This window comes from Homalodisca vitripennis, chromosome 1 (genome assembly GCF_021130785.1).
Source record: "Homalodisca vitripennis isolate AUS2020 chromosome 1, UT_GWSS_2.1, whole genome shotgun sequence".
Taxonomy (NCBI): domain Eukaryota; kingdom Metazoa; phylum Arthropoda; class Insecta; order Hemiptera; family Cicadellidae; genus Homalodisca; species Homalodisca vitripennis.
Genome location: NC_060207.1, coordinates 60708142 through 60732860, shown reverse-complemented (window position 1 = coordinate 60732860; position 24719 = coordinate 60708142). Strand labels below are relative to the sequence as shown.

Sequence of the window (24719 nt, the reverse complement as noted above, 5' to 3'; positions counted from 1 at the left end):
TTGTAAAAGTGTTGGAATTTACAAGTTTATCTTCATATATTGGTAAAGGTTTGCTTTGCTTAATTGTATGTATTAGGTTTTTATGTTATCTGAAGAACATAGTATTCTATTTTTAATATATAATGATAGAAAATATCCAAAATCCTGTTATACTGTCAAGTCATTCGTCGTTAAATGTAAATTTGAAATAAAGAATATTTGATTAGGTTTCAAAATGATTAATTTGTGAGAAAAAGTGAAAATATTGTCGAGAGAATCAGCAACAAATATAAGTTGGAGTTAATTTAGTTTTATTGTACTCAGTAACCATTATTAAACTGCTGCTGTATGTACGTATTATTATTATATACAGTAGCAGTAACTGGTCAGTAATGATGTAGCAGACGGATATGGACGCTGGACGTTGATTGTTCATTTCGTATAATATCCGTTCTTTAATCGCTTTTCTCCCCTCCCCCACACGCATGCTTGCTGTGGCTCCGCTACTGCACAAGCTAATCTGTCAGTAATATATTGACAAATGTGAGAACCATCTCGTACGACTGCGGCATGGAGGGTGTAGAAGTACGAGCAGGAGCTTGTGACTCATCTTTACTCGTATATATGCTTTCCCATTAGCGCTCAAAAACACAAATGTAAAACCAAAATACCCCAAAGTTCGGATTTCAGAGGTTCTGTTCTGCTCCAGTTAATCGAAAAACATACAATTATATTGTTATTTGTCTTAGACAAACTTTCAACTTTAATATTTAATTCTTTAGGTAAAATCTGGTAAACACAGTTCGTGTACATAATATAATTTCTTTGTGTCTTGTGTTCAATTTAACTCGAGAAACATATAAGAATTAAATTGTATAGTATGGTTATTTGGGAACTTACAGGGAAGCTTCGAACAAGATTGCTACTTCTATGATTTCATGGACTAGGCTGTCTATACACCATTTCTTGAAATGTACTCTTTATCGCACTGATAGTAAATGACTACATAATGTTTATTAAACAGGTACAATATCAATTTTACCTATTTACCTATGGCACTATTATTATCAATACTAACGTAGTTTATTATTAGGGGCAGTTCATTACCAACATTTAACTCAAGTTTAATTATTGTTTTTATTCAAGATTCGCAATTGGCAGTAAGTATTTGACAGAACATACGTTCTAGTAAAATATAAAAGTTTTAAAAATATATTTTAGTAAATCTTTCTACTATGTAGGGAAATACAGTATCATGCATATGATTGAGAAAAGTTACGTAACACAATTACGAAAAGCTTTAATTTCATATTAGTGCTTAAGACTTTACCCAAAGCATGTAAATTGTACCTACTTAAAATAGTGTCAAAATGGGCATAATTAATTAACACCAGAAACCGGCATCATATATACACTGCTGGACAAAATTATCGCAGCACTTATTAAATTCATTTTCTAAGTTACTAATAAATCTCTAACCATGCTGTAAAAAATATATTTAAGAGAAAAAGACAAGGAAAACTCAATAAAATCTGTGTATGGTTAGTTATGTCAAGATTTAATGAATAAAAAATTATAATTTAATATGAATTAATTTATCCATTTAACTACTTACGTAATTTAACACATTATAATTATTCCACTTTAGTTGAAAGTTAATTTCCCCTTATTTAGTAACGGGTATTACCCCCTCTTGCCTGAATCACTGCCAGGAGCCTCCCAGGCATACCTTCAATGAGGTGCTGGATATCTTCAATAGGTATTCCCTGCCACTCCTGTTTTACAGCACGTTCCAGCTCTGCAAGGTTTGCTGGAGGTGGATTTCTAGCACGTGTTCGTTTTTTTAAAGTGTCCCACACATGCTCTATTGGGTTTAAATCAGGGCTTCTTGGTGGCCACTCCAGGGTAATGATACCAACCTCTCTTAAGTAGTCTGTCACTGCTGCGGCACTGTGTGGTCTGGCGTTATCGTGCATTAGCACAAACTGAGGGCCAACGTAAGGTGCAAAAGGTACAACATGTTCTTGTAGTATAGTCTCTACATACCTAGGAGCATTTAGAGCTGGTCTAGCTATTGTTACTAACTCTGTACACGCCTCATAATTAATTCCTCCCCAAAACATTAACAGAACCAACCCCAAAAGGTACCTGAGGTGAGAAACAGGCCTGAGCGAAACGTTCTCCACGCCTTCTCCATACACGCTCTCGTCCATCCGGAGACCTCAGACTGACTCTTGTTTCATCAGTGAAGAGGACTGCCTTCCAATCCTCCACAGTCCAATTGACATGATTTTGAGCAAACCGTAATCTCATTACTTGATGCCTTCTGGTGAGAAGTGGGCCTCTGGCAGGTCTTCTGCTGCTCAATGTGCCTTCATGGAGACGTCGGCGTATAGTTCTACTTGTAACTTGGACATTTCGAGTTGTTCTTAACATTGCTTGCAGCTCTGTACTTGTTGAAGTACGATTTCTTAATGCGTTTAGCCTTACAAAACGGTCGCCAGCTTCGCTTGTAGCCCGAGGACGGCCCTGACCTCGCCTCCTATTGTCGCTCCTGGTTTCTTGAAACCGCTGAACCACTCTCATAACAGTTGTGTTGTGTTTGTGGTGTATGCCAAACAAAGCAGCAACTTCTCTATACGAACGCCCCTGCTGTACAAAAAACCTTATTCTAGCCGCTTCTCTCGGTGTCAAGAATCGAGGCATACTGCTGTTGCACTTCCACCACAAAGTAAACTCAGGCGCAGACTGAGAGGAGAAATGTCATTACCCTGATAAACATTTTCAGTGAGTCACATTATGGAAAAGAGCAAGGTTGTACATGTCCACATAACACACTATTGGAATTCTGTAATCATTAAGATAAGATAATTACATTAGATAAGGATAACAACTGGCCACAATATCTCCTTTATCAAGCTAAGAATCCTGAGTAACAATATGAGACAAATAAGGTATTTTTATAAGTAATAAAAGAAAATTATTTAGTGCTGCGTTAATTTTGTCTAGGAGTTTATAAAGCTTTAAAATGTAAACATAAAAATGTATATTTAAATTATACAATTTGAAAATCTTTCGTTGCGCTACTGAAATTTTCATTACGATTCATTCAAAAGTAAAAAAGAAATACCATTTAGTTAATAAAATACTGGTTTTATACACATTTGTTTGGAATTGCTATATGACATTACAGTTTTTAAGAGGTAGTGTTGAGAAAACACCAAATACATAATGCATTTGCGTGCTTGAATTGCCATAAAGCGTTTAATTCTACAATTGGCCTGGGTGTTTGTCGGCAGATAGTAGTGTTCCTCGTCAGTGTTGAGTTATTCCTGTGTCCAGTCAGGTTGGGATACTGTGTTGTATACAGCTAAAATTATTGTGCTTAAGAGTCGACTGTAGTGGCAACCATCTTCATTTTAGTCACATAACAACAATGTTATCCCTTATGCACTTTGATGACCTATTTTTAATCAAAGATTCATGGGGGATGTCTCATTTTAAAGATTTATTAATATTCATCCAATCGCCTTTTTAGGTTATATATATATATATATATATATATATATATATATATATATATATATATATATATATATATATATATATATATTTGTTGGTTATTCAGAAAAATATCTAATTTTTTACTTCATAATTTAAATGTAGAAAAGCATTAAGTTTGTAAAAACCAAAACGTATTTGATCCTTATTAAAATATATCATAAATAAGATCTACAAAATTAAACATCTCCCTTATGGGCGTTATTGGTATGACGAAAAATAACTGCGAAACAAGGCATGAGGTTTAACATTGTTCGTATGGGAAAAAAAGCTCAAGGTTAGTTCACTATAGCCGGGTCTCAAAAGCCCAACCTTGCTGTTTGGAGGCAGTATTTGTTTGGACCCTTCCTTGAGTTCAAAACCTCTCGTTGAGCTGTCAGGCACTTCTCCCCCACCACCAGTTCAGTGGCATGTATCTAATATCGACACTACTCGTTGAACTATCTGCTTCCCTGTGGTGGCAGCAAACACAAATCACAAATAGCTTACACGAGAACAGGGCAGAGATGATGTTAGGAATATTACAAGCAAGAGTTCCACACAGGGACAAATCCGCTCTAATGAGATTGTCTACTCACAATTACTAAGATCTTATCTCCAGCCCCTTATAATGTGTATTAGCCACTGTCCTTATTTTTACGCACATGTTGAAGTTATGTAGAGTTGTAACTTTGAAGTTGATGCTATACTATACATTACAATCTTAAAATTGATGCGCGGTTTATTTTTAATGCAGTTAGACGAAAATATAACAAATTCGCAGCAGAAATGTATAGCAGGCTACTATAGACACCCTTCTGAAAGGCCAAGTTTGAAGCTGTCACAGTTATATTTTAGCCGCAAGATTGACTTCCTTTGTGTCAGTTTCTTTTAAGAATCGTTTTTGTCCGAATTCGGTTGGTGTTTGCGCTTAACTGCTTTGTATAACTCAAATACAGACATCAGAAGAGCGTGTACAATTAGCTCTAATTCAGTAATAGTCTATTAATAGGAAGCTGTAACTTAACAAATTTTAAAATTTAACGTTTACATTATTTTTGATCTAGCTCCTGGTTCTGAATGCTGCTACTAGATAGACCTGAAGAGTAAGTATAGCTTTCAACAAGGTTTTTCGAGGTAGTCCTTGGTAGAAGTAGCTGCATGAAGTGTGTATTACTAAAGCTTTGTAAACAGGTAGTTTGTTTTCTTTTTCTACTTGTTGCATGATGTTTTACTTTGCATGATGCACCTATATGATTGCATGATTACTTAACACTGACAAAATACGGCAAGTTTAACTCTTTAATGTTCTTGCTGAAGTAATATTCTAAATATACCGTAATTACTTTTCACTGATTAACAATTAACGTAAGATTTGCATTGATACAGTAAAAACACAATTTAAATCAGTATTCAGTACAATACACCATTACATATTAGTACTGGATTGTCCATTTTTTAGGAATAAATACTAATCGGGGAATACTCATATATATGTAAAGTATAAGAAATGGCATTTACACACAGTATGAAATTTACATTAAGAACTTAAACTTTTTTTTAGATTCATATACATGAACAGTTTTTATTTGTTTCTCTTTTCAATGGATAATTCATACGATTATACAAGCGGTGTTGGTAAAAATTATGATAATCAATTACAGTTACTTAAAAATGCAGTGCAAAAATATTTTCGAAGACTTTAGCGAGATAACGTAAACTGCTTTGTTGATAAAGGCGAACGCACATAAAATAGATGAGAGACCTAAAAGAAATGTACCGCGCTTAGGTAAAAATTTTCATTCTTTAGAATATCTTAAAAGCACAGCAAAACATAACCTCTTTTTTTCAAGGTAATAATTTGTTTCTTCAATCTGAAAGGCGTGACGCAGGTTAGATAATTGAAATTTGTGATTGACACCTACCTGAGATATCCAGTAAGATTGAAACACGGAGTACTAGTTAAAGCGCTCAACGCTCAACGTACTCTTTCTATGTTTTAGTCAGTTGCCATGTCCTATGCAGTGGCGAATTGTACGAGAAAGTATCTACAGCCGAGAGATGACATGATTGATCGTCACTTATTTATGAAGAAAAGAAGAAGGAAAACAGTGTTCTACTAAATTAAAAGTGAACGGCATTTGGAGTCTGAGTAGGGACTTCCTGATGAAATAAAAACAAACAAACACTTTACGACTATTGCCAACATAGGCCGTCAGCAGAGCCAGCAACTTATCATACAAAACAGACAGAACCCTCTTAGAAGTACTTTAAGCTCCTTTACTAAAGCAAGACCAGATAACAATATTCTACAACTCAAAATTACCTAGTAAATAAACACATGTATTTAAAACTTAGATCAGAGCTAAAAGGAGAACAAGAGAATAACCAGAGTAAAAAAATTCCGTGAAATAAATGCATTTCATTTAAAGTTTGCTGAACTTCTTAATAAAAATAGCAATAACATTTCAGTCACTACTAAACGAAACCGTAATTCGGTTTTAAATATGAATAAATTAAAAAAGTATCTGAAAAATAGACAAGTTTGTGACAAAAGTCCAATTAATATTGCATTTCGTAAATCTTCTTTCTAGAGGTCTTTAAATTACATACCTTTAAGTTAAATATTTCCGAAATTACACCCTACAAGCTAAATGCAACTGAAAACTACCTGTTTTCATATTTATCTATGCACAAAAATCTGAAATTTAAATATATAACTTGGTTGTTACTCTGTTTTTATTTACTTATTTTGTTTAAATAAAATAAAATGCACTTTATTTACCATTATTTATGGATGGTTAAACTACTTAATTAATTCCTACATGTACTGCCAAGAATGATTAAAAATAGCGATCGCTTCGTCACATGTATGTTTTGACCACGTGACCTGATTTTTAATACAGTTAGGGATTATATGTATATGATTAATATTTCTGCAATAAATTATAATCGATAAAAACAAAATAAACAAAATATCCATACAATACAAACCATAAAGCCTGTTTGGGTGCTAATGTTTCGTTTTAAAATAGTCATTGATTTAAAGTCAAATCTCCTGTAATGTTTAACTCCTTCTATAATTTAGACAGCAATTTAAACCTTGTACTGTGAAACAAATTGTCTGAATTTAAATTGAAGGCACAAATCATTTTCTAAAATTCAAATCCGCAAAATCATACATATATACATAATAATATACACGTCCTGGCAGGGTAAGTATATTATGTGATTCAGTCTTTATTGAAACTGTATATAACAACTCTGAATTACATGTAATCGAATAAAAAATACAAGATGCAAACCATTGCGTTCATTGGAACCTAAGTTATCTAAAAAACCACATTTCTTTCTCTTCTTTAATTAATCTGTATTTGGAAATTGCTAGCACGTGAATTGATATACTGTCGCTTAGGCAACTCAAACACCTGGTTGTTTAAGTGCAAATCCAGTAGTTAAATTAATCTCTTAAAAATTAAACCTTCTGCTCTCAAATAGTTATAAGTTTAAAATAAGATTGAATATCAACCTTTAAGTTTATTATATACAAAAAACATATAAACTATATAAAACAGAGGCAAGCGGTCATAGATTAAATTTCAAAACGGTTGGGCTATCTCTTAATTTTATTTAAACTCAGAACGTATTTCAACTAAAAGAAAGTAGTATAAACAAAATGTTCCATTACATTAAAAGGTTGATTATTTTGGTTGAAATAGTGCAATTGGAAAAATTGAAGACTATTATCTAACAGAGATGACGTTAAATGATGTGTTAAAATGTATGAAATTGGTAAAATAGAAAAGTTTTAGATGTTATTTTATACTAAATATATGATAAAAGGTTTGATAAGGTCACGCAATCGTAGGGGATTCGGAAGTCTAACATAATCTAAATTGACAATCACGTCTCCAATGTAGGGCAGGCAATATTGTGACTTTCATGTATCATATTGAACATTTTATATCCGACTTGCAAAACTCACTTGTAACACTTGATGGATGTAGACGTAGAATGGTGGGGTCAGAGTCCAGTTAATCATTATTGGAAGATGCCATAAAAACCAGCCATTCTTGCAAAATCTCTTCCCCACAAACAACCCAGAATTTTGTTCTACGCCATGATATCCTTTAAAATCCATCCGGATTGGTCAAAGAACTCCCAGAAGCACGATGCCTCTCAATGAGCAATGTTATCAAAAGCTGCTCACCAATCGACTCCCTTTAAATTTCTGAGCCCCTGGTTATCACCGCTTAACTACAATAGAAGTTAGGAATATGGTACAACATATATCTCTTAACAGAATTTGGCTGAGGTTGCATGAACAATTTCAAGTCTATTGTTCATTTTATTATTTTATACGTGTCTTATGTTATGTTAAAATGCCAAATGATTGTACTCGGTTTGTATATAAATTTATTTATTCTGTCATTAAAATGGATGTTTCTTACGTAGAAATGAAGTTTCATGCAAACTTTCAAGTCTCTTCGTTCTCGAGATATCGTGCGGACAGACAGAAAGACATAAAAGACATGTTTTAGGCTTCACTAACGCTCAGCCAATAACAAGGTTGGTGTACGTCATACCACATGTCGCATAACTGGCTTCGCTGAGGTGTCACTTGTTAAAATTTCATATCATTGTACTCTATTTATTTATCCTTTAACTTTCTCCTTTATAGGTCTGTTCGTTATCAAGATATCATGCTTATAGACAGACAGACAAAAATGAAATCCTTCCATAACCTTCGTTAATGCTCAGCCAGTAATAAACCTAGAGAATACGTCAAACTGCCCAAGAGAAATTAGAGAGGAACCAAGAATATGAATGAATGATGTTAAATCTGGATAGATAATAAACTTCCCAACGATGTTAACACCCTATAAAGACAACACCCAGAGGAAAAGTGTTATAACCTTTTGGTGGTTCCTGAATTATATTGTGCTTGGATTTTTCAACAGAGTTATAATTGTAATCCGAAATTTACGTCAGTCTCAACTATACTTTTAGTTGTTGCGCAGTCAAAATGAAAAGAATACACAAAACTGACAGAACAGTTTTCATATCGAGTGCTGAAGACAGAGGATGGGTTATGGAACGGCTCTGGTAGACAATTGTGAAGTTAACGGCACTGTCTAGACAGACAGGCGACTTATTTCATGACTATTTCAGCAATACGCTAACGGTTGGCGGGCTCGTACAGCTTTTTTTTTTAATTACATACTTAGTTTTATATACAATAAGCTTCGTTACAGTTAACGCACATAATCAATATTTGACGTTATTAATATATAAGTATAGAGTATTTTAAGGAAAATACCTTTTAAGACAGAAACGTTTAAAAATATAATTTGAAAAATAATAATGATGTTGTATATTTCTTCTGTTTACGAGCGTAAACAGAGAAATCTATCACATTTAATAAACATATTATTCTTCTGGAGCGGTAGCGAAGTGAAACATTGACAAAGGAACTTTCTGACATATTGTAAAGATACAAATTGTATTATCTAGTATAACTACTCTTTAGTTGTTTAGTTTCTAAATATATTCACTACTTATGTGAATCAAACAATCTGGTCTCTGTTCATATAATTCAGCATTTTATCGTGCGGGAGACAACTATCATTCGCTACATTGGTCCTCGGATTTTACAACCGGAGAAGAAAACTATGTCGATCGATGAACCTCACTCCACTTTAGATTGATAATGTCTGTAGATATAGGTGCAGGTGGAAGAAAAACATTAATAGCTAGATCCTCTTCACATCTTATTAGGTCTAGATCACTGAAGAACGGCTGACGCAAGACGTGATAGTTTACCACAAATAAAATAAAATATACTCTTGTCTATTCCGATTGCATCTAAATCTTAGTTGAGGCAATATAGTATTATTACCCACACACTTCAGCGAGATAAATTCATATGGTGAAATATTGACAAATCTAAATTTCTGTAATTCAGAGATGTACAGTTTTTTAGGATAACCCACATTAAATAACAAACTTGAATAATAGGATATCGGAAATTTATCATCGTTATAAGTTACACGAATTATACTATGGTTATTGTGGTACAAAAATGTTATTATTTACAGGTTTGTAACGTTTTTAACAATATCAGGAAACCGAACTTTGCTCCGGTATTTTTCTGATTAATTATGTTTTGGGTTACACTGTATGATATACTGTCCGCAAACTATAAAAATATAAATTCCATGGCTATTTATTGTTCTGTCATCTTCTGCATTAATGGATGCTAGAATAAAAGATGAGTTTAAGTCTCTTATTTTTTTTATGAAACTCTTCTGAATATGGACTTTTAAAAAAAGACGTACTAATTCATTTTAAAATTTTTGTTGCTCCATTTAAATTAGTCCATGCAAACAACAGTCACCAAAAGAATTTCTATTTATGCGATTAGAAATCCGTTTCCTAGGGAAATGCAATGCACCGCAATGGATACACAAAATTTCAAATGGTCCTAAAGCGTGATATTGCACAGCTGCAGTAACGGTACATTTATATGTCAGTAAATAATTATTAAGTCCTATGACGTCTTCCGTTTCGCCGTCTTCGTTCTTCTAATCGGTATTGTCGTTGTTGCTCGTCATTTTCAGTAGCTACACGTTGTGTCGCAAGCTGCCGCATATCCTGCAGACGTCAAAACATCTAAATCAGAAGTGAAATCCTAAAAGGATTGAAATTATTCATCAACTGATATTACAATCAAAATTTCCAAAGCTTTAGAGGATTGGCTTACTAATCTTGTTATGATACGTCAGATGTCATTTAGCAGAAGTAATTTACTAAACAATGAAATAAAAAATAAATAATATTGCCTTTGTATAAGTTTTTCATTGCTATAAAACACGGATAAAACAACGTTTTCCATAAATGAAACCTAGCTAGATCGATTTATCGCCCCCAAAATCGCATACAAAATTTCATGAAAATCGTTGGAGCCGTTTCCGAGACTCAGATTATGTATGAATATACAAGAATTGCTCGTTTAAAGGTATAGATATAACGATGGCAAATGTTAGAATCTCGTTATCCACCAAATAACGCAATAAAATACTACAACAAAACGTAAACAAAGAAAAACTAGTTTTACTACAATCACGAACAAAAATGATGAGTTCAAGATCTGCCACTGTTTTAGCTGTCCGCCAATACTCTCTATTGCTGAAGGATGCAAGGAAAAATCGTAATTTATAAAGTACAAAGACAAACCACTGTTAGGATCTTCAACGCTCTAAATGTTTGTTCACAGTAATCTCTATTGTAAAGTTTTGTCAGCATCTGACAGATTTCTCCTAGTGAGCAATGGCTGTAAGTTAGCCAATGTCCATACATGTTAGTGTCACAATCCAATCCTATATCGCAGACATGCTTACAAAATACATGACAAGAAATCTTTAAGCGAGCAATCTACAGCCAGTGGACGCAGGGTCCAGGTGGTGAACGGTCAAGACACGTGGCAGCAGAGTGGTTTAATGGTTAAGAATCCCGCATGTAGGACGTAGGTCTACAAAAAAAGAACTTACACTCTCTATAAAAGTTATTCTGTTGGTGACATATAGCCTACTTATTTATTACTCTGCTTGCGGCAATCTTTCGATATGCTGAGTCCATGAGAGTTTCTGATCTTTAGTTATACCTATAACAGTTTTATTATAGACGTTAATAGTTATTTACTCGTATATTATAATATTTGTAATAATGTTATAATAATTCTATTACATTTTTAGGCAGAAAATTAGATTCACATACAACATTTTAAAAAAATTGAAACGTAATACCACATTAACACACGTTTATACACATATAACACATAATTATTTACTTTTGAAAATAAAAATTAGTTTATTGAAAAAAATTATACATTTCTTTCTTTAGTATAGGAGAATTTTGGATCAATAAATCTATTTGAATAATATTAACAATTCTTATGAACATTTTATAGTTGATTATTTAATTCTCTTATGAGTACAATTGGAATTCTCCAAGGTACCATACGGAAATAACAGATTTAAAAGCCATTGTTTCATATAAATATATGTTTGTAAACCTATTTATTTAAAAATTTGCTTGACGTATATTATGCGGAATTATTTGACAATTCCTAGGTATGTTCATAGTTAAATATTAATACTAAGTTAAGTATTAATTGTTAAGTATAATTAATACATCGTTCAATTTAAATATCGCAAAAAATACACGTTAAGGTTGAAATGTTTTATTGTTGACTTGGTTAAAGATTTTAACATAATGAGTAAGCCTAATTTTACTCACGGCTCGGCGCGGCGCGGCGGTTCGATATTACTCTCATTACACGGAGCAACGTGTTTAGTAATCTGGGAGCACAAGCGATTTACACGTTAGAATTACTAACCCACTTGTAAGATTCTTTGTTGGTCGTGCTAGACAATAGCTCCGAGTCGGAATATTAAATTAATTTGAGCCACATTACCGTAATTTCAGCAACTTGTGTTTCTTATGGGAAGCGAAGTATAAATTAAGTGGCAACTCCAAATGCATAAACCCTTTGAAGTTTAACTTATTGTTATGGCTGGAATTTGTTCTGCGTTTTTTTTTTTAACGGGAATGAGATATTTTTGTCTGAATATATATTAACATGCCACTAATTATGTTACTGACTTAGGGCATATGTATTATTAACACGGCTTAAATATATCAAACGAAGCACTTACACTACCGTTTGATCCATTACGTCTGTCACTTAAAACACGATACTTTTATTTGCGTTTAGCTCAAATTTAATTTTTTTTACGTTCGTGTATGTCATTCTCGTTACAAAATTTAATTACAGTTTCTTATTTGTTACGCCAAGTTTAGAAAGTTGAACAATGTATTCTACAGAAATCTAATTATCCTTATTGATATTTCATTGAACCATCTAGTCAATTGTTCAGTCATAAATAACAAAAACAGGTGAAAAGATTGTGTCTGACTGCCATGATTGATTCAGTTGATCAATGAATCTATGTTTATTGAATTTAGGTGGAGTAACAATTATTGTTAGCGTGATTAGTATTTTTATTTGTATTCAAATTGTTTGCTCTTAACGGAATTGTTATACCGTTATTATTATTATTACTATCCACTTAAAATATTTAATCATAGTAAGTCGTACTTATAACTGTAATAGTTTTACCTTATGATTAAAAAAGTACAGTTCTCGCATTCGTACACTTCATGTTTTTAAAAGGTTATCCATAGCGTCCTTGGTAAATAATGAGTAAATTTTCTTAAATTATTTCTTATGCAGCTGCAGCAAGAAGGCGCAGGAAGACACCGCGTCCAATAACTCATCTGTAGAGCTTCCAACTGAATTAAAGTGACAATGCAGAGAACATGTCACTGTAATAGACACTTTTGACGACTTTCTGACTGCTTATTAAATCATGCTACAAGATTATATACAATAATAATTTAATTTGTTATATATAGTGTGTTTACGTTTATGTTTTTATTAAAATAGTCATCACGGTTTAGAAAGATTTTAAGTTTTATCTCAAAAAGATATAGGAGTGAGATTGTTATGAAGTATTTTATATTTATTCTATCTTACTCGGAAGTTACAATTCCGTGAAGATTAGGAATAATAAAACGAGATAAGGTCAAAGTATCTAGGAAAATCAATAGCATTTGGAACATCTTTATGTAGTTTAAAATTGGTTATCATATCCATTTAATCATTTTTAGAGTTTTCTATAGTTTACTCTACCAATTCAACCCATTATTATATCATTTAATTTGTATCTTCTATATAAAGAGATTTACATACTTGTACAGAGGATGATATTTGGTATTATATAGAGGTAACAGTTTTTAAAATCATGATAAATCATGATTTAAATTATTGGTAAATTACATTTAATTACCAGAATAACACTTTGGTACAGTAAAAAGACAATAAAAAAACTCTTATCAATTAACCACAGTTTTTAGGTTAGCGCAGTTTACATAATTATACTAAGTGTAGGTACGTGTCTTCACGTTTGTCGGATGTTTCTAAAAATGTTTTATATACAAAGCCGAATTTTTCACATGACATAGCTATAACCAATCAGCTGTTATTAAGGACTGAGAATGGCTACCTGAGAAAAATATGTGTATTGTCGGATGTATTAAAAAAATCTATAAAAGGTACGTCTGAATGTAAACACTTTCGATTGATGCCAACTAGATACATAGAATAGTAATTTTTAGATACCTAAAATTTCCTTACAAAAATAAAAAAAAATATTGTATAATTTACACGTGTTATTAATTACACGCTCTAGCATTACATGTTATTGATAATAAAAAAAATGTATAATCCTATAAATGTTCAAGTTGTGTTTAGCTAAATGAAAGAATGATTCGAAATCTAGTTTGAATTAATACAAAGCTAAATGATCATGTACAAAAGATTCGATCAGATAAAATGGATGGAAATGAAAGCAATCATAGCCACTTTAAAATTATCTTGCTGATTTATGTATCTTGAAGAGCACTTAGATATATTACCAATTTAGAAATGCTGTTACATACAAATTATGTGCTCCCTGTTACTCTCCATTCAATACTCTATTTCAAGTTATGGCTTTCTCTGCTTATTCTGTTTCATACCCAGCGTCAAAACTGTTTCAATTCATACGTTAAAAGCTTTAATGGCTAGTATTTTCTTTAAAAAGCGTGAGTTAAAATGAACTCGTGATTTAAAGAAGATTGTCTGTGAAGATCATTTTACAACTTCACAGGGCTGTTAAAATAAACCGCCTTACTATAGACCTTTCATATTTAACCTAAATATGAAACCCCTTTGAAAGACACACTGCCAATAATTTCTCATTTCCAATGGTCTAGACAAATTTAGCACATAACAGTTAATTCTAAATAGAGGAACTATAAACTGTCCAACTACCAGAGAAAATAATAGAACACAACTGTCATGTGTAACATTAATACAAAACAAAACATTATATACGATAAGGAAAATAACACAACGCTTCTCAAATCTGGTAGTGTTTTTCAATGTTTTTTTTCTAACTGTTCGATCAATTTACTCATATTATAACTCTCTATCTATCCCTGATTCTGTAGACTTCCCTTGGCTATATGATATTCTTCAGGTTACGTAACTCCAATATAAAAGCTATCAAAACTGACAAAATCAATCCATACTCTGCTTTTAGTAGCTATGTTGACTTTAACACACTAAAAAACATCCAACGCCAAGCAATCGTTGCAATAAAACTAAAATATATGGTAAAATACGGGTTTCAATACATCTACGAACTACTAATTTATTTATTAATAAATCCAACGTAAAAGTACTTCTTCATTTAATGGCAATATTTAAAGTTCATGGGATTATAAATTGAATTTCAGCACGGTTGATATTAATTCCTATTCCAGTTCTCTACTAGTTTCGTCCTGACGAGATTTAAAAAAGGATTAAAAATAAGATATTTTATAGCTAGCAAAGCCGTAGTGTCATTTAATTCTTGTGAATTTTGTCGTCTTCCTTTTGATTATAACTAAAATCTTTACTCAATTTCATTGGGCCTTAACTTACACTCACTCAAAAAATAAATTAAATACAAACAGATTTTTATACAAATTTTGCTGAAAAACGTCCAAACCATTAATTCACTTTTTTCAATAAATTAAATTTAACAATATCCCACTAATATTATAAATGCGAAAGTTTGAATGTTTGGATATTTGGATGTTTGTATGTTTAGATGTTTGGAGGTTTGTCCTCGAATCACGCTGAAACTGCTATACGGATTGTGCTGAAATTTGGAACAGGTATAGCTTGTGGTCTGAGTTAACACTTAGAGTGCTTTTTACCACCCATAACACATTCATTTCACCAAATAAAGTCGAATTCAAATTGAAAAATTAGTTTGTATACATTCGAATGTTATGATATTGGAGTGTTTTACATTGGACCCAGCAGATTGCGCTACGACACGTAATATAAATTGAACTGATACTTAACAGCTGTTAACACTTTCAGCTGAAGTTCATCAAAGAGGCAGAAACATGTGTTTACATTTTAAATTTTAGTAAATCTTGAATTATTGTAAAGTGCTTAATCAGTAGTGTAATGCAGATTGCAAATACGAAGTTATTTAATTTTAAATTTAGATTGCGCCAATGATCAATAATCCATCTAATACAATAGAAATGCTATTTAAACGCTGTTATTAACAACTACCTTATTGTATAAAGCTGTGAATGTTTGCACATAATGTAATATAATCTGGTTAGTTCCTTTAACATTGTGTATGGGCTTTTTAATGTAGTTATTGAAAAGTAAATGGAGATAACATTGCCCTAATACTTGAAGCATATACCCCTAATACATATTTAGTGATCGGTAAAAATATCAAAATCACTTAATCATCAAAATTGAACCTAAGTTATATTCCGAAAGCAACATATGAGACATATGTTTTGGTTAGTGCAACAGCATAAATCAATTGTGGAACTGTAAATAGATTAGACCGGGGGTGAATTTAAAGACCAGAACAGACCCATATTGACCGCAGCAACTTTTTAGTTGTACGATACACTTTCGTCATTGGGATAAAAAGGCTAACTCTTATTGTTACTGAAGCCATCGAAGAACTTCAATAAATTATCATGGAATGTGGGAGGGAAATACTAATCTTATAGAAACTGTTTCACTTTACGACTTCAGGATCCCAAACCTCTGTTCTTTAAACTTAAATCTAAATTGGATCAGGAGATTGGAATAGCTTTGAGTAACTATCGATTATCTCTAGACTGTTTATTACGTCATAGAAAAAGAATACATAGATATATTTTCCAGTTTTTCAACAGAAAATAGCGTGTGAAACCGCGGGTAACTGCTAGTCAAAATATAAAAACATAAGTACCACGGGATTTGAAACAAAATTTGACGTTTGTATAAGATATTTAGCAATATGTTACTCCACAAATTTTATTTCTTATTACAGTTATCATTAACCCATAATTTCATTTTGAGAAAATACGTAATGACAATGTAAAATGAAGCAATTATTTTGGAAATACAAGATTGCAGTGAAAATGATACCGACCAAACTGTAGATCCTAATATAAATGATAATAATGAAAGTGAATGCTATAAGCCTTTATTTAATGCTTTATAAACCAATAGGTTTCAAGAATAATAATTCTTGAATATTTCGAAGCCAGGGATCATTGTAATATATGAAATATATAACATATCACAAAAAAGTGTATATAATTTAGAGAAAATTTATATTTTAAAGAAATGAGTATCATATTATTTTAAAATATATAAAATAAACATCAAACTTATTTTTTAAGATACATATTTACAGCCTGTTATAAAAAGAAGCCACTTCTGTCGGTCAGTCCCGCGACTGTCTTTCAATTTGTTTCTCTGATTATAATTATTTTAGCTTAATACACTTGTCAGACAAAAATAATTTAATACTGCCAGACAACTCATAAAGAGACTGAACGTTGTCACTACTTTTCACTCAAGTTTTCCATATAAGACAAATATGATCTGAGAATTAATTGTAATTTCACATTTTTAATCCTTTTGATAACCTCAAATTCAACCTCCATTAAAACTATCGTGACTGACAATCTATTTCTTCTAGGGCAAATTTTCCTATCCATTTCAAGAAACAAATTGACTTCTAAGCTAAACCAATTATCTATTGTAATGTTTGTTTTTGAAGGGGTACATTGTGATATACATAATTATGTACCTATTTTGTTCATAAGAAATACATAACGCATTTAACAGATGGCTACCTTATAGACAGTTCAGGTTTAATTTATATAGTAACTGTGAGTTTTTGTTTACGTTGTGTTACAAATTATTGTAAAAGGAGTTACATTCAACAGAATTAAAGGTTAGTAAATTAGGGTGCATCGGAAATGCAATTATCATCTAGGGTCTAGCAGAGCCGGGATTGTCGGGTCCATATCAGATCAAAGCTCTCAAAGCCAATTAGTACTAGATAATACGATATGAGCTTGAGCTGACTTGTTGAATGTGCTCTATTACTTTGTTCTATGATAGTAATATTAATACGATCGTAAATAATTAATGTTGATAATCAGTCAAGAACAGACAATGGTTACTGCATTAAAACATTAGATTTAATCACCTGTAAAAATAGACGAATTTATTGCAGTTCGAAACTGATAGCAATGTTTTGCATTACAAAACGTAATATAGTATCCAACACATATATTTTAAGTTTTATTATAATAAACCAAATGCGACTGCACAAGCACGATGGCAAGATCATCAAAGAATCTCAAAATGATTTTATGACAGTTAGAAATGTACTATCACTTATCAGTTACCCGTGAGGAATGACTGTATGAAAAAAATATTTGCATACCTTATGAGAAAGGGATTGCACACGTCTCACTAAAGTTAGTGACAATGACCAGTCAACAGAATTCGCTAGTGGAGCGCTAAGGTTCATTAATGATTGTACTAGATCTGATTGTCATATTTCACTGTGACATATGTTGCGTGAGAATTCCGTATTTTATTTTTCCTACTTTATGTTTTGCAATTATAATTACAAGTAATCCTTCAATTTTTTTGTATTTTAAGAGCATTGGAATATGGATTTTTTAAGAAAAATTTGATGTAGACTGCGTCAATAGAGTTTTATTTGACGGCCACTAGAGCATTTATAGGTAAAAACTAGTGTTACCTAAAGAAATAACCCAACGTAATGAGGTTCAATATAGAATATCGGAGGTCAGATAGGTTTCTCCACCACCCCCTCCCAACTTGTTCATGGCTTGTCATTGAAAATGCACATCTCAGAATAATATATACTTTTGTCTATTATATTCCATAATACTTTTGTTAGGACCATAGCAAAATCAATGAAATAGTACAGGCCCCCGTTTAGTAGAAATTAGTAATGACAGAATTCACGCAAAGCTCCTGTTAATGGTTAGCCTGGTCACGTAAGATTTATTTATTTATTTATTTTTTTTTACGTAGGGGGAATTCTTTTGCGTACGGAGTGTGGGACTCCCTTGCGGACTACCCACTAAACCCCCTACGGGCCACGGAGGGGCCCAGGCCGGAACCCTTTCGGATGAATTCTTGCCTGGTCCGTGTGTCTTATATCCCAACCAGGACAAAACTACTTGTTTCGGAAGCTAGGGGTCAGCCAGGCATCCGTCTTCACGCTTCTGATGAAGGATCGTATGTACATGAGTGGTGACTGCATTCCAGGCGTCCTCATTCTGCAGCATCATCTCAACAATGGTATCTGCCGTAACATCACCAACTGTGGTGGCGAGCGTTTCGCCTGGCCTCGGTGAAGCGCCCGCAAGCGAAGAAGGTGTGATGAACATCATCATCTTCCTCCCGGGCAGTAAGCACACCGAGGCGACCTGACTTTTCCCATCCTGTAGAGGTACTTCCTAAAGTAACCGTGCCCCGTCCAGGAACTGACACAGGTAGAAATCTATCTCCCCGTGGCCACGATCTATCAGGATTGAAGCTCTCGAATGAGACGGAAGGTCCAGCGACCGTCCGATCCTTCCGTCCACCTCCGCTGCCAAACCTGCAGAGTCTCCGCCCTGGCAGCAGCCAAGGCATCCTCTCTACCCCGCTCGGCAGCCTCCCGGAAGACGGTCTGTCTCTCGATGGCCAGCAGGTCAATAGGAATCACCCCAACCACGACCGCCACGGCCGAACCGGAAACGGTACGATATGCGCAGGTGACCCTAAGTGCCGCTCTTCTCTGTACCGATAACAAGCTTTTGACTGTATCGCCTTATCCTCATGACACCCGCCCAAACCTCTGCGCGTTGAACTCCAAACCCCCATACAGAAGGGTTGAGTTTACAGTAGACATGAGGAGGCGTCTCTTACTTGACCTAGGGCTTCCTACGTTAGCTATCAGCCTGCCGAGAGACATAACCACCTTGTTTGTCACACACCGCCTGAATGTGCTCCCAATACCGAAGACGGCAGTCGAGTAACACACCCAGGTACTTCGCCGCAGTCGTTGTCCGAACCTCGACACCCCCAACATTCATAGAAATGTGGGGATTCTCCGTCGAGTGAGCATAACGATTTCGGTCTTGGCGACCGCCAGCTCAAGTCCATGGCTCGTCATCCAGGCATTGACCCGAATCATTACTGATTAAGGCGTAAACTGTGCCAAGTCCGGAGTCCTCGCCGTGATGACTGCAGCCACGTCATCAGCATAACCCACGAGGTAGTCGTCGTGGGGCATCTCGAGGCGAAGCAAAACATCGTATGAAATATTCCATAGGTCTGAACCGAGAATAGACCCTTGAGCCGCACCGGCAGTGACCTCTTTTGTTCTCCTTCCGTCTTTGGTTTCATACAACAGCCGACGGTTCTTCAGGTAGTCCTGCACAATGACCAGGAGATAGTCGGGCACGCTGAAGTCCCGCTGCAACGCCTCTAGCATGTCCTCCCACCGAGCAGAGTTAAACGCGTTCTTTACGTCAAGGTAACCAACAGCACAATCGGCCGAGCCTGGTGACAAGCTGTTTCGGCTTGCTGGACGGCACTGATCACCTCTGTAATGGCGTTCAGAGTTGAGTGTCGCTTTCGAAAGCCGTGCTGCCGGGGAGAGAGATCTCCGGCGGCTCTGATGGACGACTGCAACCTGGGTTTCAGCAACCTTTCATAGAGTTTCCCCGCGGTGTCAAGCATACAAAGTGGCCTGTATGCCGACGGGGAGTTCGGATCACCTTTGCCTTTGCTGATCAGCGCCAACCTAGCAACCTTCCAGCGCGACGGGAACACACCCGCTACCAAACATGCATTAAAACATATTCAGCAGCAAGAGTGGATAACTCGCCGCCACAATCTTTCAAAACCTCAGCTGGAATGCCATCAGGTCCTGGAGCCTTCTTGTTGCGCATGGTAGACACCGCCGCTACAAGATTCCTGCTCCGTAAAAATGGGAACGTCTGGAACCGGTCTCGCTACTCTCTCCTCCCGCCTTACAGGGTGACTTGGAAGAGAGCTTCCACGATCGTCGAAATCATTCCAGCAGCATTTCCGTGCTGTTCCCTATTCCTCCGAGCTTTTTTGTCACAAGTTTGTATCCTCTTCCCCAAGGGTCCGAGTCCACCTCCTGGCAGAGCTCACGCCAGCAATCGTGCTTTGCTCAAACGAATTTCTGCACTCAGAGCTTTCATAGCAGCCTTGTGCTCTGCCGACCTAGTTATAGCTTCAGGCCGGTTTCGAGCTCGCTGCGCTCTACGTCTGCACATTAGCGCAGTTCTCCTGAGCTCGCCGATTTCGTCCGTCCACCAGAAGGCTTGGCGACGGCCCCGGTAAGGTCGTTTCCGAGGCATTGACGAATTGCAAGCGTGTTCTATCAGTTTCATGGAAGAGTCGATATAAGCCTCAACCTCAGCTGTTTCAGTGGACTCGGGAATCCCCGGAACACCAGCCTCGATACTACGATCTAGCTGCTCGACGAGTTTTCCCCTGTCCAGCTTAGCCAGATTCCAGCCAAGAGTGTTTCGGGTATCGCTCGCCGCGGCAGCCGATTATCGATAAGATGGAAAGCGATAAACTCGTGGTCACTAGCAGTGTAGACGTCCATCACTCGCCATTCCGCTACTAAAGGAAACAAATCGGCCGATACCCATCGTAATATCTGGTATTGACTCACCGAGAGTGCTTCGGAAGGTCGGCCTTGTCCCTCTATTCACGACTTCCAAATCGAGTCTCGAGACCATCTCCAAAATATGTCTTCCCCTCACGTTAGTCACGGGCATACCCCATTCGACCGCACGGGCGTTGAAGTCACCCGCCACTATAACACGCCCAGGGACGTTTCGGAGACTGTCTTCCAGCGCTTCCAACCTTTCCAGGTACTCTCGCGCGGAGTAATTGGGGGAGAGGTACACACTGTAAATGGTAACGCTGTTCAACTTAACCCAGGCATAACCGTCACCGGAACCATGACGCAGTACACGGACCCCACGACTGTCTGCGATCCAAACAGCCGCAGTGCCGAGTCCATCGTAAAACCAAGATGAGCTGGTTTTGGTTCGGACGGGTTCACTGACGATCACTATCTGGGCTTTGGTCTCACAGGCCAGCTGTTCAAGGATTGCGTCCGCAGCGTGACATCTCTGCAGATTGGCCTGGATAAACCGGATCATTTTCGTGGCCTAGCACTGGCCTTCCTGTCGTCCAGGGCTTTCTTGAAAACCCCACAGGCACCTGATCCTGGAACATGATCCGTCTTTGCTCCAGGGTTTCCGGTACATAAGACGCAAGAAGGAGCCCCCGTGCAAACCGCCGCCTTGTGTTCGGCGCTGCCGCATTTCCAGCAGTTACTGCTCCTGTCCGGTCCGGAACAGTTCCTCCTAGTGTGACCGTAGCCGAAACAGCGGAAGCATCTGTCCACCTCCACACGGCCCAGAATCCGGCAGACGACCCACCCGACCTTGATCTTCCCCTTTCGGAGTACTGTCAAGGAGTCACTCTCGAGCAGCTCAACCACGGCCTTCCTCTGTTCTTGCCGGTTAGGCTTGAAGAGGGTAACCCTAATTTCGCCACCAAGGACAGGAAACTCCCTGCTTAGGGCGTCCGAGATATCGGCTTCGGTGGTCAAGGCGTCCAGATCTAGGATCTCTAGCCTTGCCTTAGGAGCAATGGAGCGAACATCGCCCCTGTCGCCCACCGCCTTCTGTATCGCCTCCTGGAGTTTCCTTCTGTCGTCGCATTTTGCGATTTCCAGTAATACTACTCCAGTGACAGTCTTCCTTATGTGGCGTACCACGGTGCCCGACTCTTCGGGAGTAACTCCAGCCCTCATTGCACCAAGAATCTCGGCGTATGACTTGCCAGCTTTAGGCTTGACAATCACCACCTGCCTCCCAGGCCTGGATAGCGGGAGTTTCTCCGGCTTCTTTACTTGTGGGGGAGGAGGTGGAGGTAGATCTTGCCTCTTCCCGCTCTTATCTACTACGGCCTTCGCTTTTCTTTTTTTCTTTTTTGAGACTACCGGGCGAAACTCGCTCTCTTCTGTCGCGTCGACAGAAGCAGGGTCTCCGGCGTCTCTCTGCCGCTTTTCCTCCCCTGGATGTTCAGGGGGACTTCCGGCCGTTCTTTTCCCAGCCGTGGTAGAGGCTGCTGCCACCATAGATGGTGATGGGGCCTGTGTCTCTTTTTCGCGGCTTTCTCTCTGCAGTCTCTCCATCGATATCTTCCAGACCTGCCAAAATGTATCGATCAGATCTAGAGACGACTCCAGAGAGATCATGCCGTTCCTGACTGCCGTGCTTAGGCTCTTCTGTCTCGACGTAGCTGCTCGCATGTCGAGAAGAACGTCTTTCATCCTCTTTACCTCCGTGAAGATGGTGTCCGCCGCATACTCCATGTTCTTCCCATCGGGGGAAACCAAGGGAAAAGATATTTCCTGACTTCTGACTGGTGTCTCCTCAGATTGAAACTCATCAGAGACAACCGGTGTACCCGTCTCTTGTGAGGCACAGGAAGCCATGGCCTGCAGAGATGCTGAAGGCGGAGTCTCGCTATGAGGTCGCGAAGGAGGGGACCTCAACAAACGACTACTCTTAGCAAACGGGTCTGCAGTACACGAAGGGAGAGGGGGGAATTCCTTCCTCAACCTCTCTGTATCGTTGTCAATGGGTTTTTGCGATTCCATACTTTAAGTTTACCAGCGCATCGTGCGACAAGGGCGGCCCGGAAAAATCGGGAACGGGTGTACCCTCGAGGACTGAGCCTCTACCCCCAGTTCCCTGGGGCCCGACCTCCGTACTCCCAGCACCGGAAACCAGACGTGCCGGGGGCCGACCATAGCAATACAGAGTCCGACCTCTGCATCCATGGCGCACTTCCTGACTAGGGCCCGAAGGGGCTGGCTCCTGGCGTCATACCAGAGAAAACACCATCGGCAGTGCAAGCACACATCAGTCCCTGCGACAATTCAGGGACACTCCCCGGGTTCTCCGGTATGCGCCGGTCGGAAAGAAGGAGGAAGTGACACCCACGTGGGGTCGAAGAAAAGAAGAGGTGGGCGAGATTTGCCCAGAAAAGATAAAAGATGTCGAGCTAAGATCCGAAAGAGAGAAGAAAGACCTTAGCTCTAGAAGGACTGTAAGGAGAGTCTCACAGCTAGGCTCAGGTAGCCTCGGGGTCGCCAGCCTCCCAGAAGAAAGGGGAGGCCTCCCGTGTAGTCGAAAGCCGACTACCCCTGAGGTAGGTCACGTAAGATTGCCCTGTGTAAGATTTGTGTTCTAGAGAGATGTATGTGTTTCATCTTTTCAGTTTCAAAAAAGCCTTACAAGGCATCTAACTGGTAATAATTTCCCAGGCATCTCTAAAGGTCAACAGGGCATCTGGAAAGAATGTCGGCTCATTTCATCTTGTCCCAAAGTTCAACAAGGACATCATACCCTTAACATGTACGATGGTGTAATTCGAAACCCTCCCTGAGGCTAAATGTTAGTTTAGAGATGTACCATTTTAAAACCTCATCCCGTCTAGAAGAACTATGGCCGGTGATATACCAGGATGTTGGTCACTTTACAATTTTTCTCATCCCAGAGTATAATTCCTTGTAGTCTTTTAACCGATATTCCCTCCGGTACACCTCACTCAAACAGTAAATGGCATCCTCAGTCGAACGTTAAAGGGTACTCTCATTAAAATACCAAACGTTATCCTGTATAGCATTAAATTGTATCCTAACTCGAACACTATATGGTGCCATAATAAAACACCGAACGGTACACTCCACCCCAACACTAAAAGGTATCCTCTCTCGAACACTATAAGGTACCGTCAATAAAAGACCGAACGGTACACTCCACTCTAACACTAAAAGGTATCCTCACTCGAACACTATAAGGTACCACCAATACAACAACACACCGAACGGTACACACCTCCCCTCTAACACTAAAAGGTATCCTCTCTCGACACACTATAAGGTACCGTCAATAAAAACCGAACGGTACACTCCACTCTAACACTAAAAGGTATCCTCACTCGAACACTATAAGGTACCACCAATACAACACCGAACGGTACACTCCCCTCTAACACTAAAAGGTATCCTCTCTCGAACACTATATGGTACCATCAATAAAACACCGAACGGTACACTTCACTCTAACACTAAAAG

General features: G+C 37.2%; 1 protein-coding gene across 1 annotated transcript; it reads right to left on the bottom strand.

The window, feature by feature from the left end:
- Nucleotides 1-1649: 1649 nt before the first annotated feature.
- Nucleotides 1650-23237, bottom strand: LOC124362920. Its single transcript, XM_046817850.1, has 3 exons — nucleotides 22917-23237; nucleotides 22575-22754; nucleotides 1650-1964 (listed from the first exon to the last, which is right to left on the bottom strand). Exons 1-3 carry the CDS (start codon nucleotides 23235-23237, stop codon nucleotides 1650-1652), a joined length of 816 nt encoding a protein of 271 aa, XP_046673806.1.
- Nucleotides 23238-24719: the final 1482 nt, after the last annotated feature.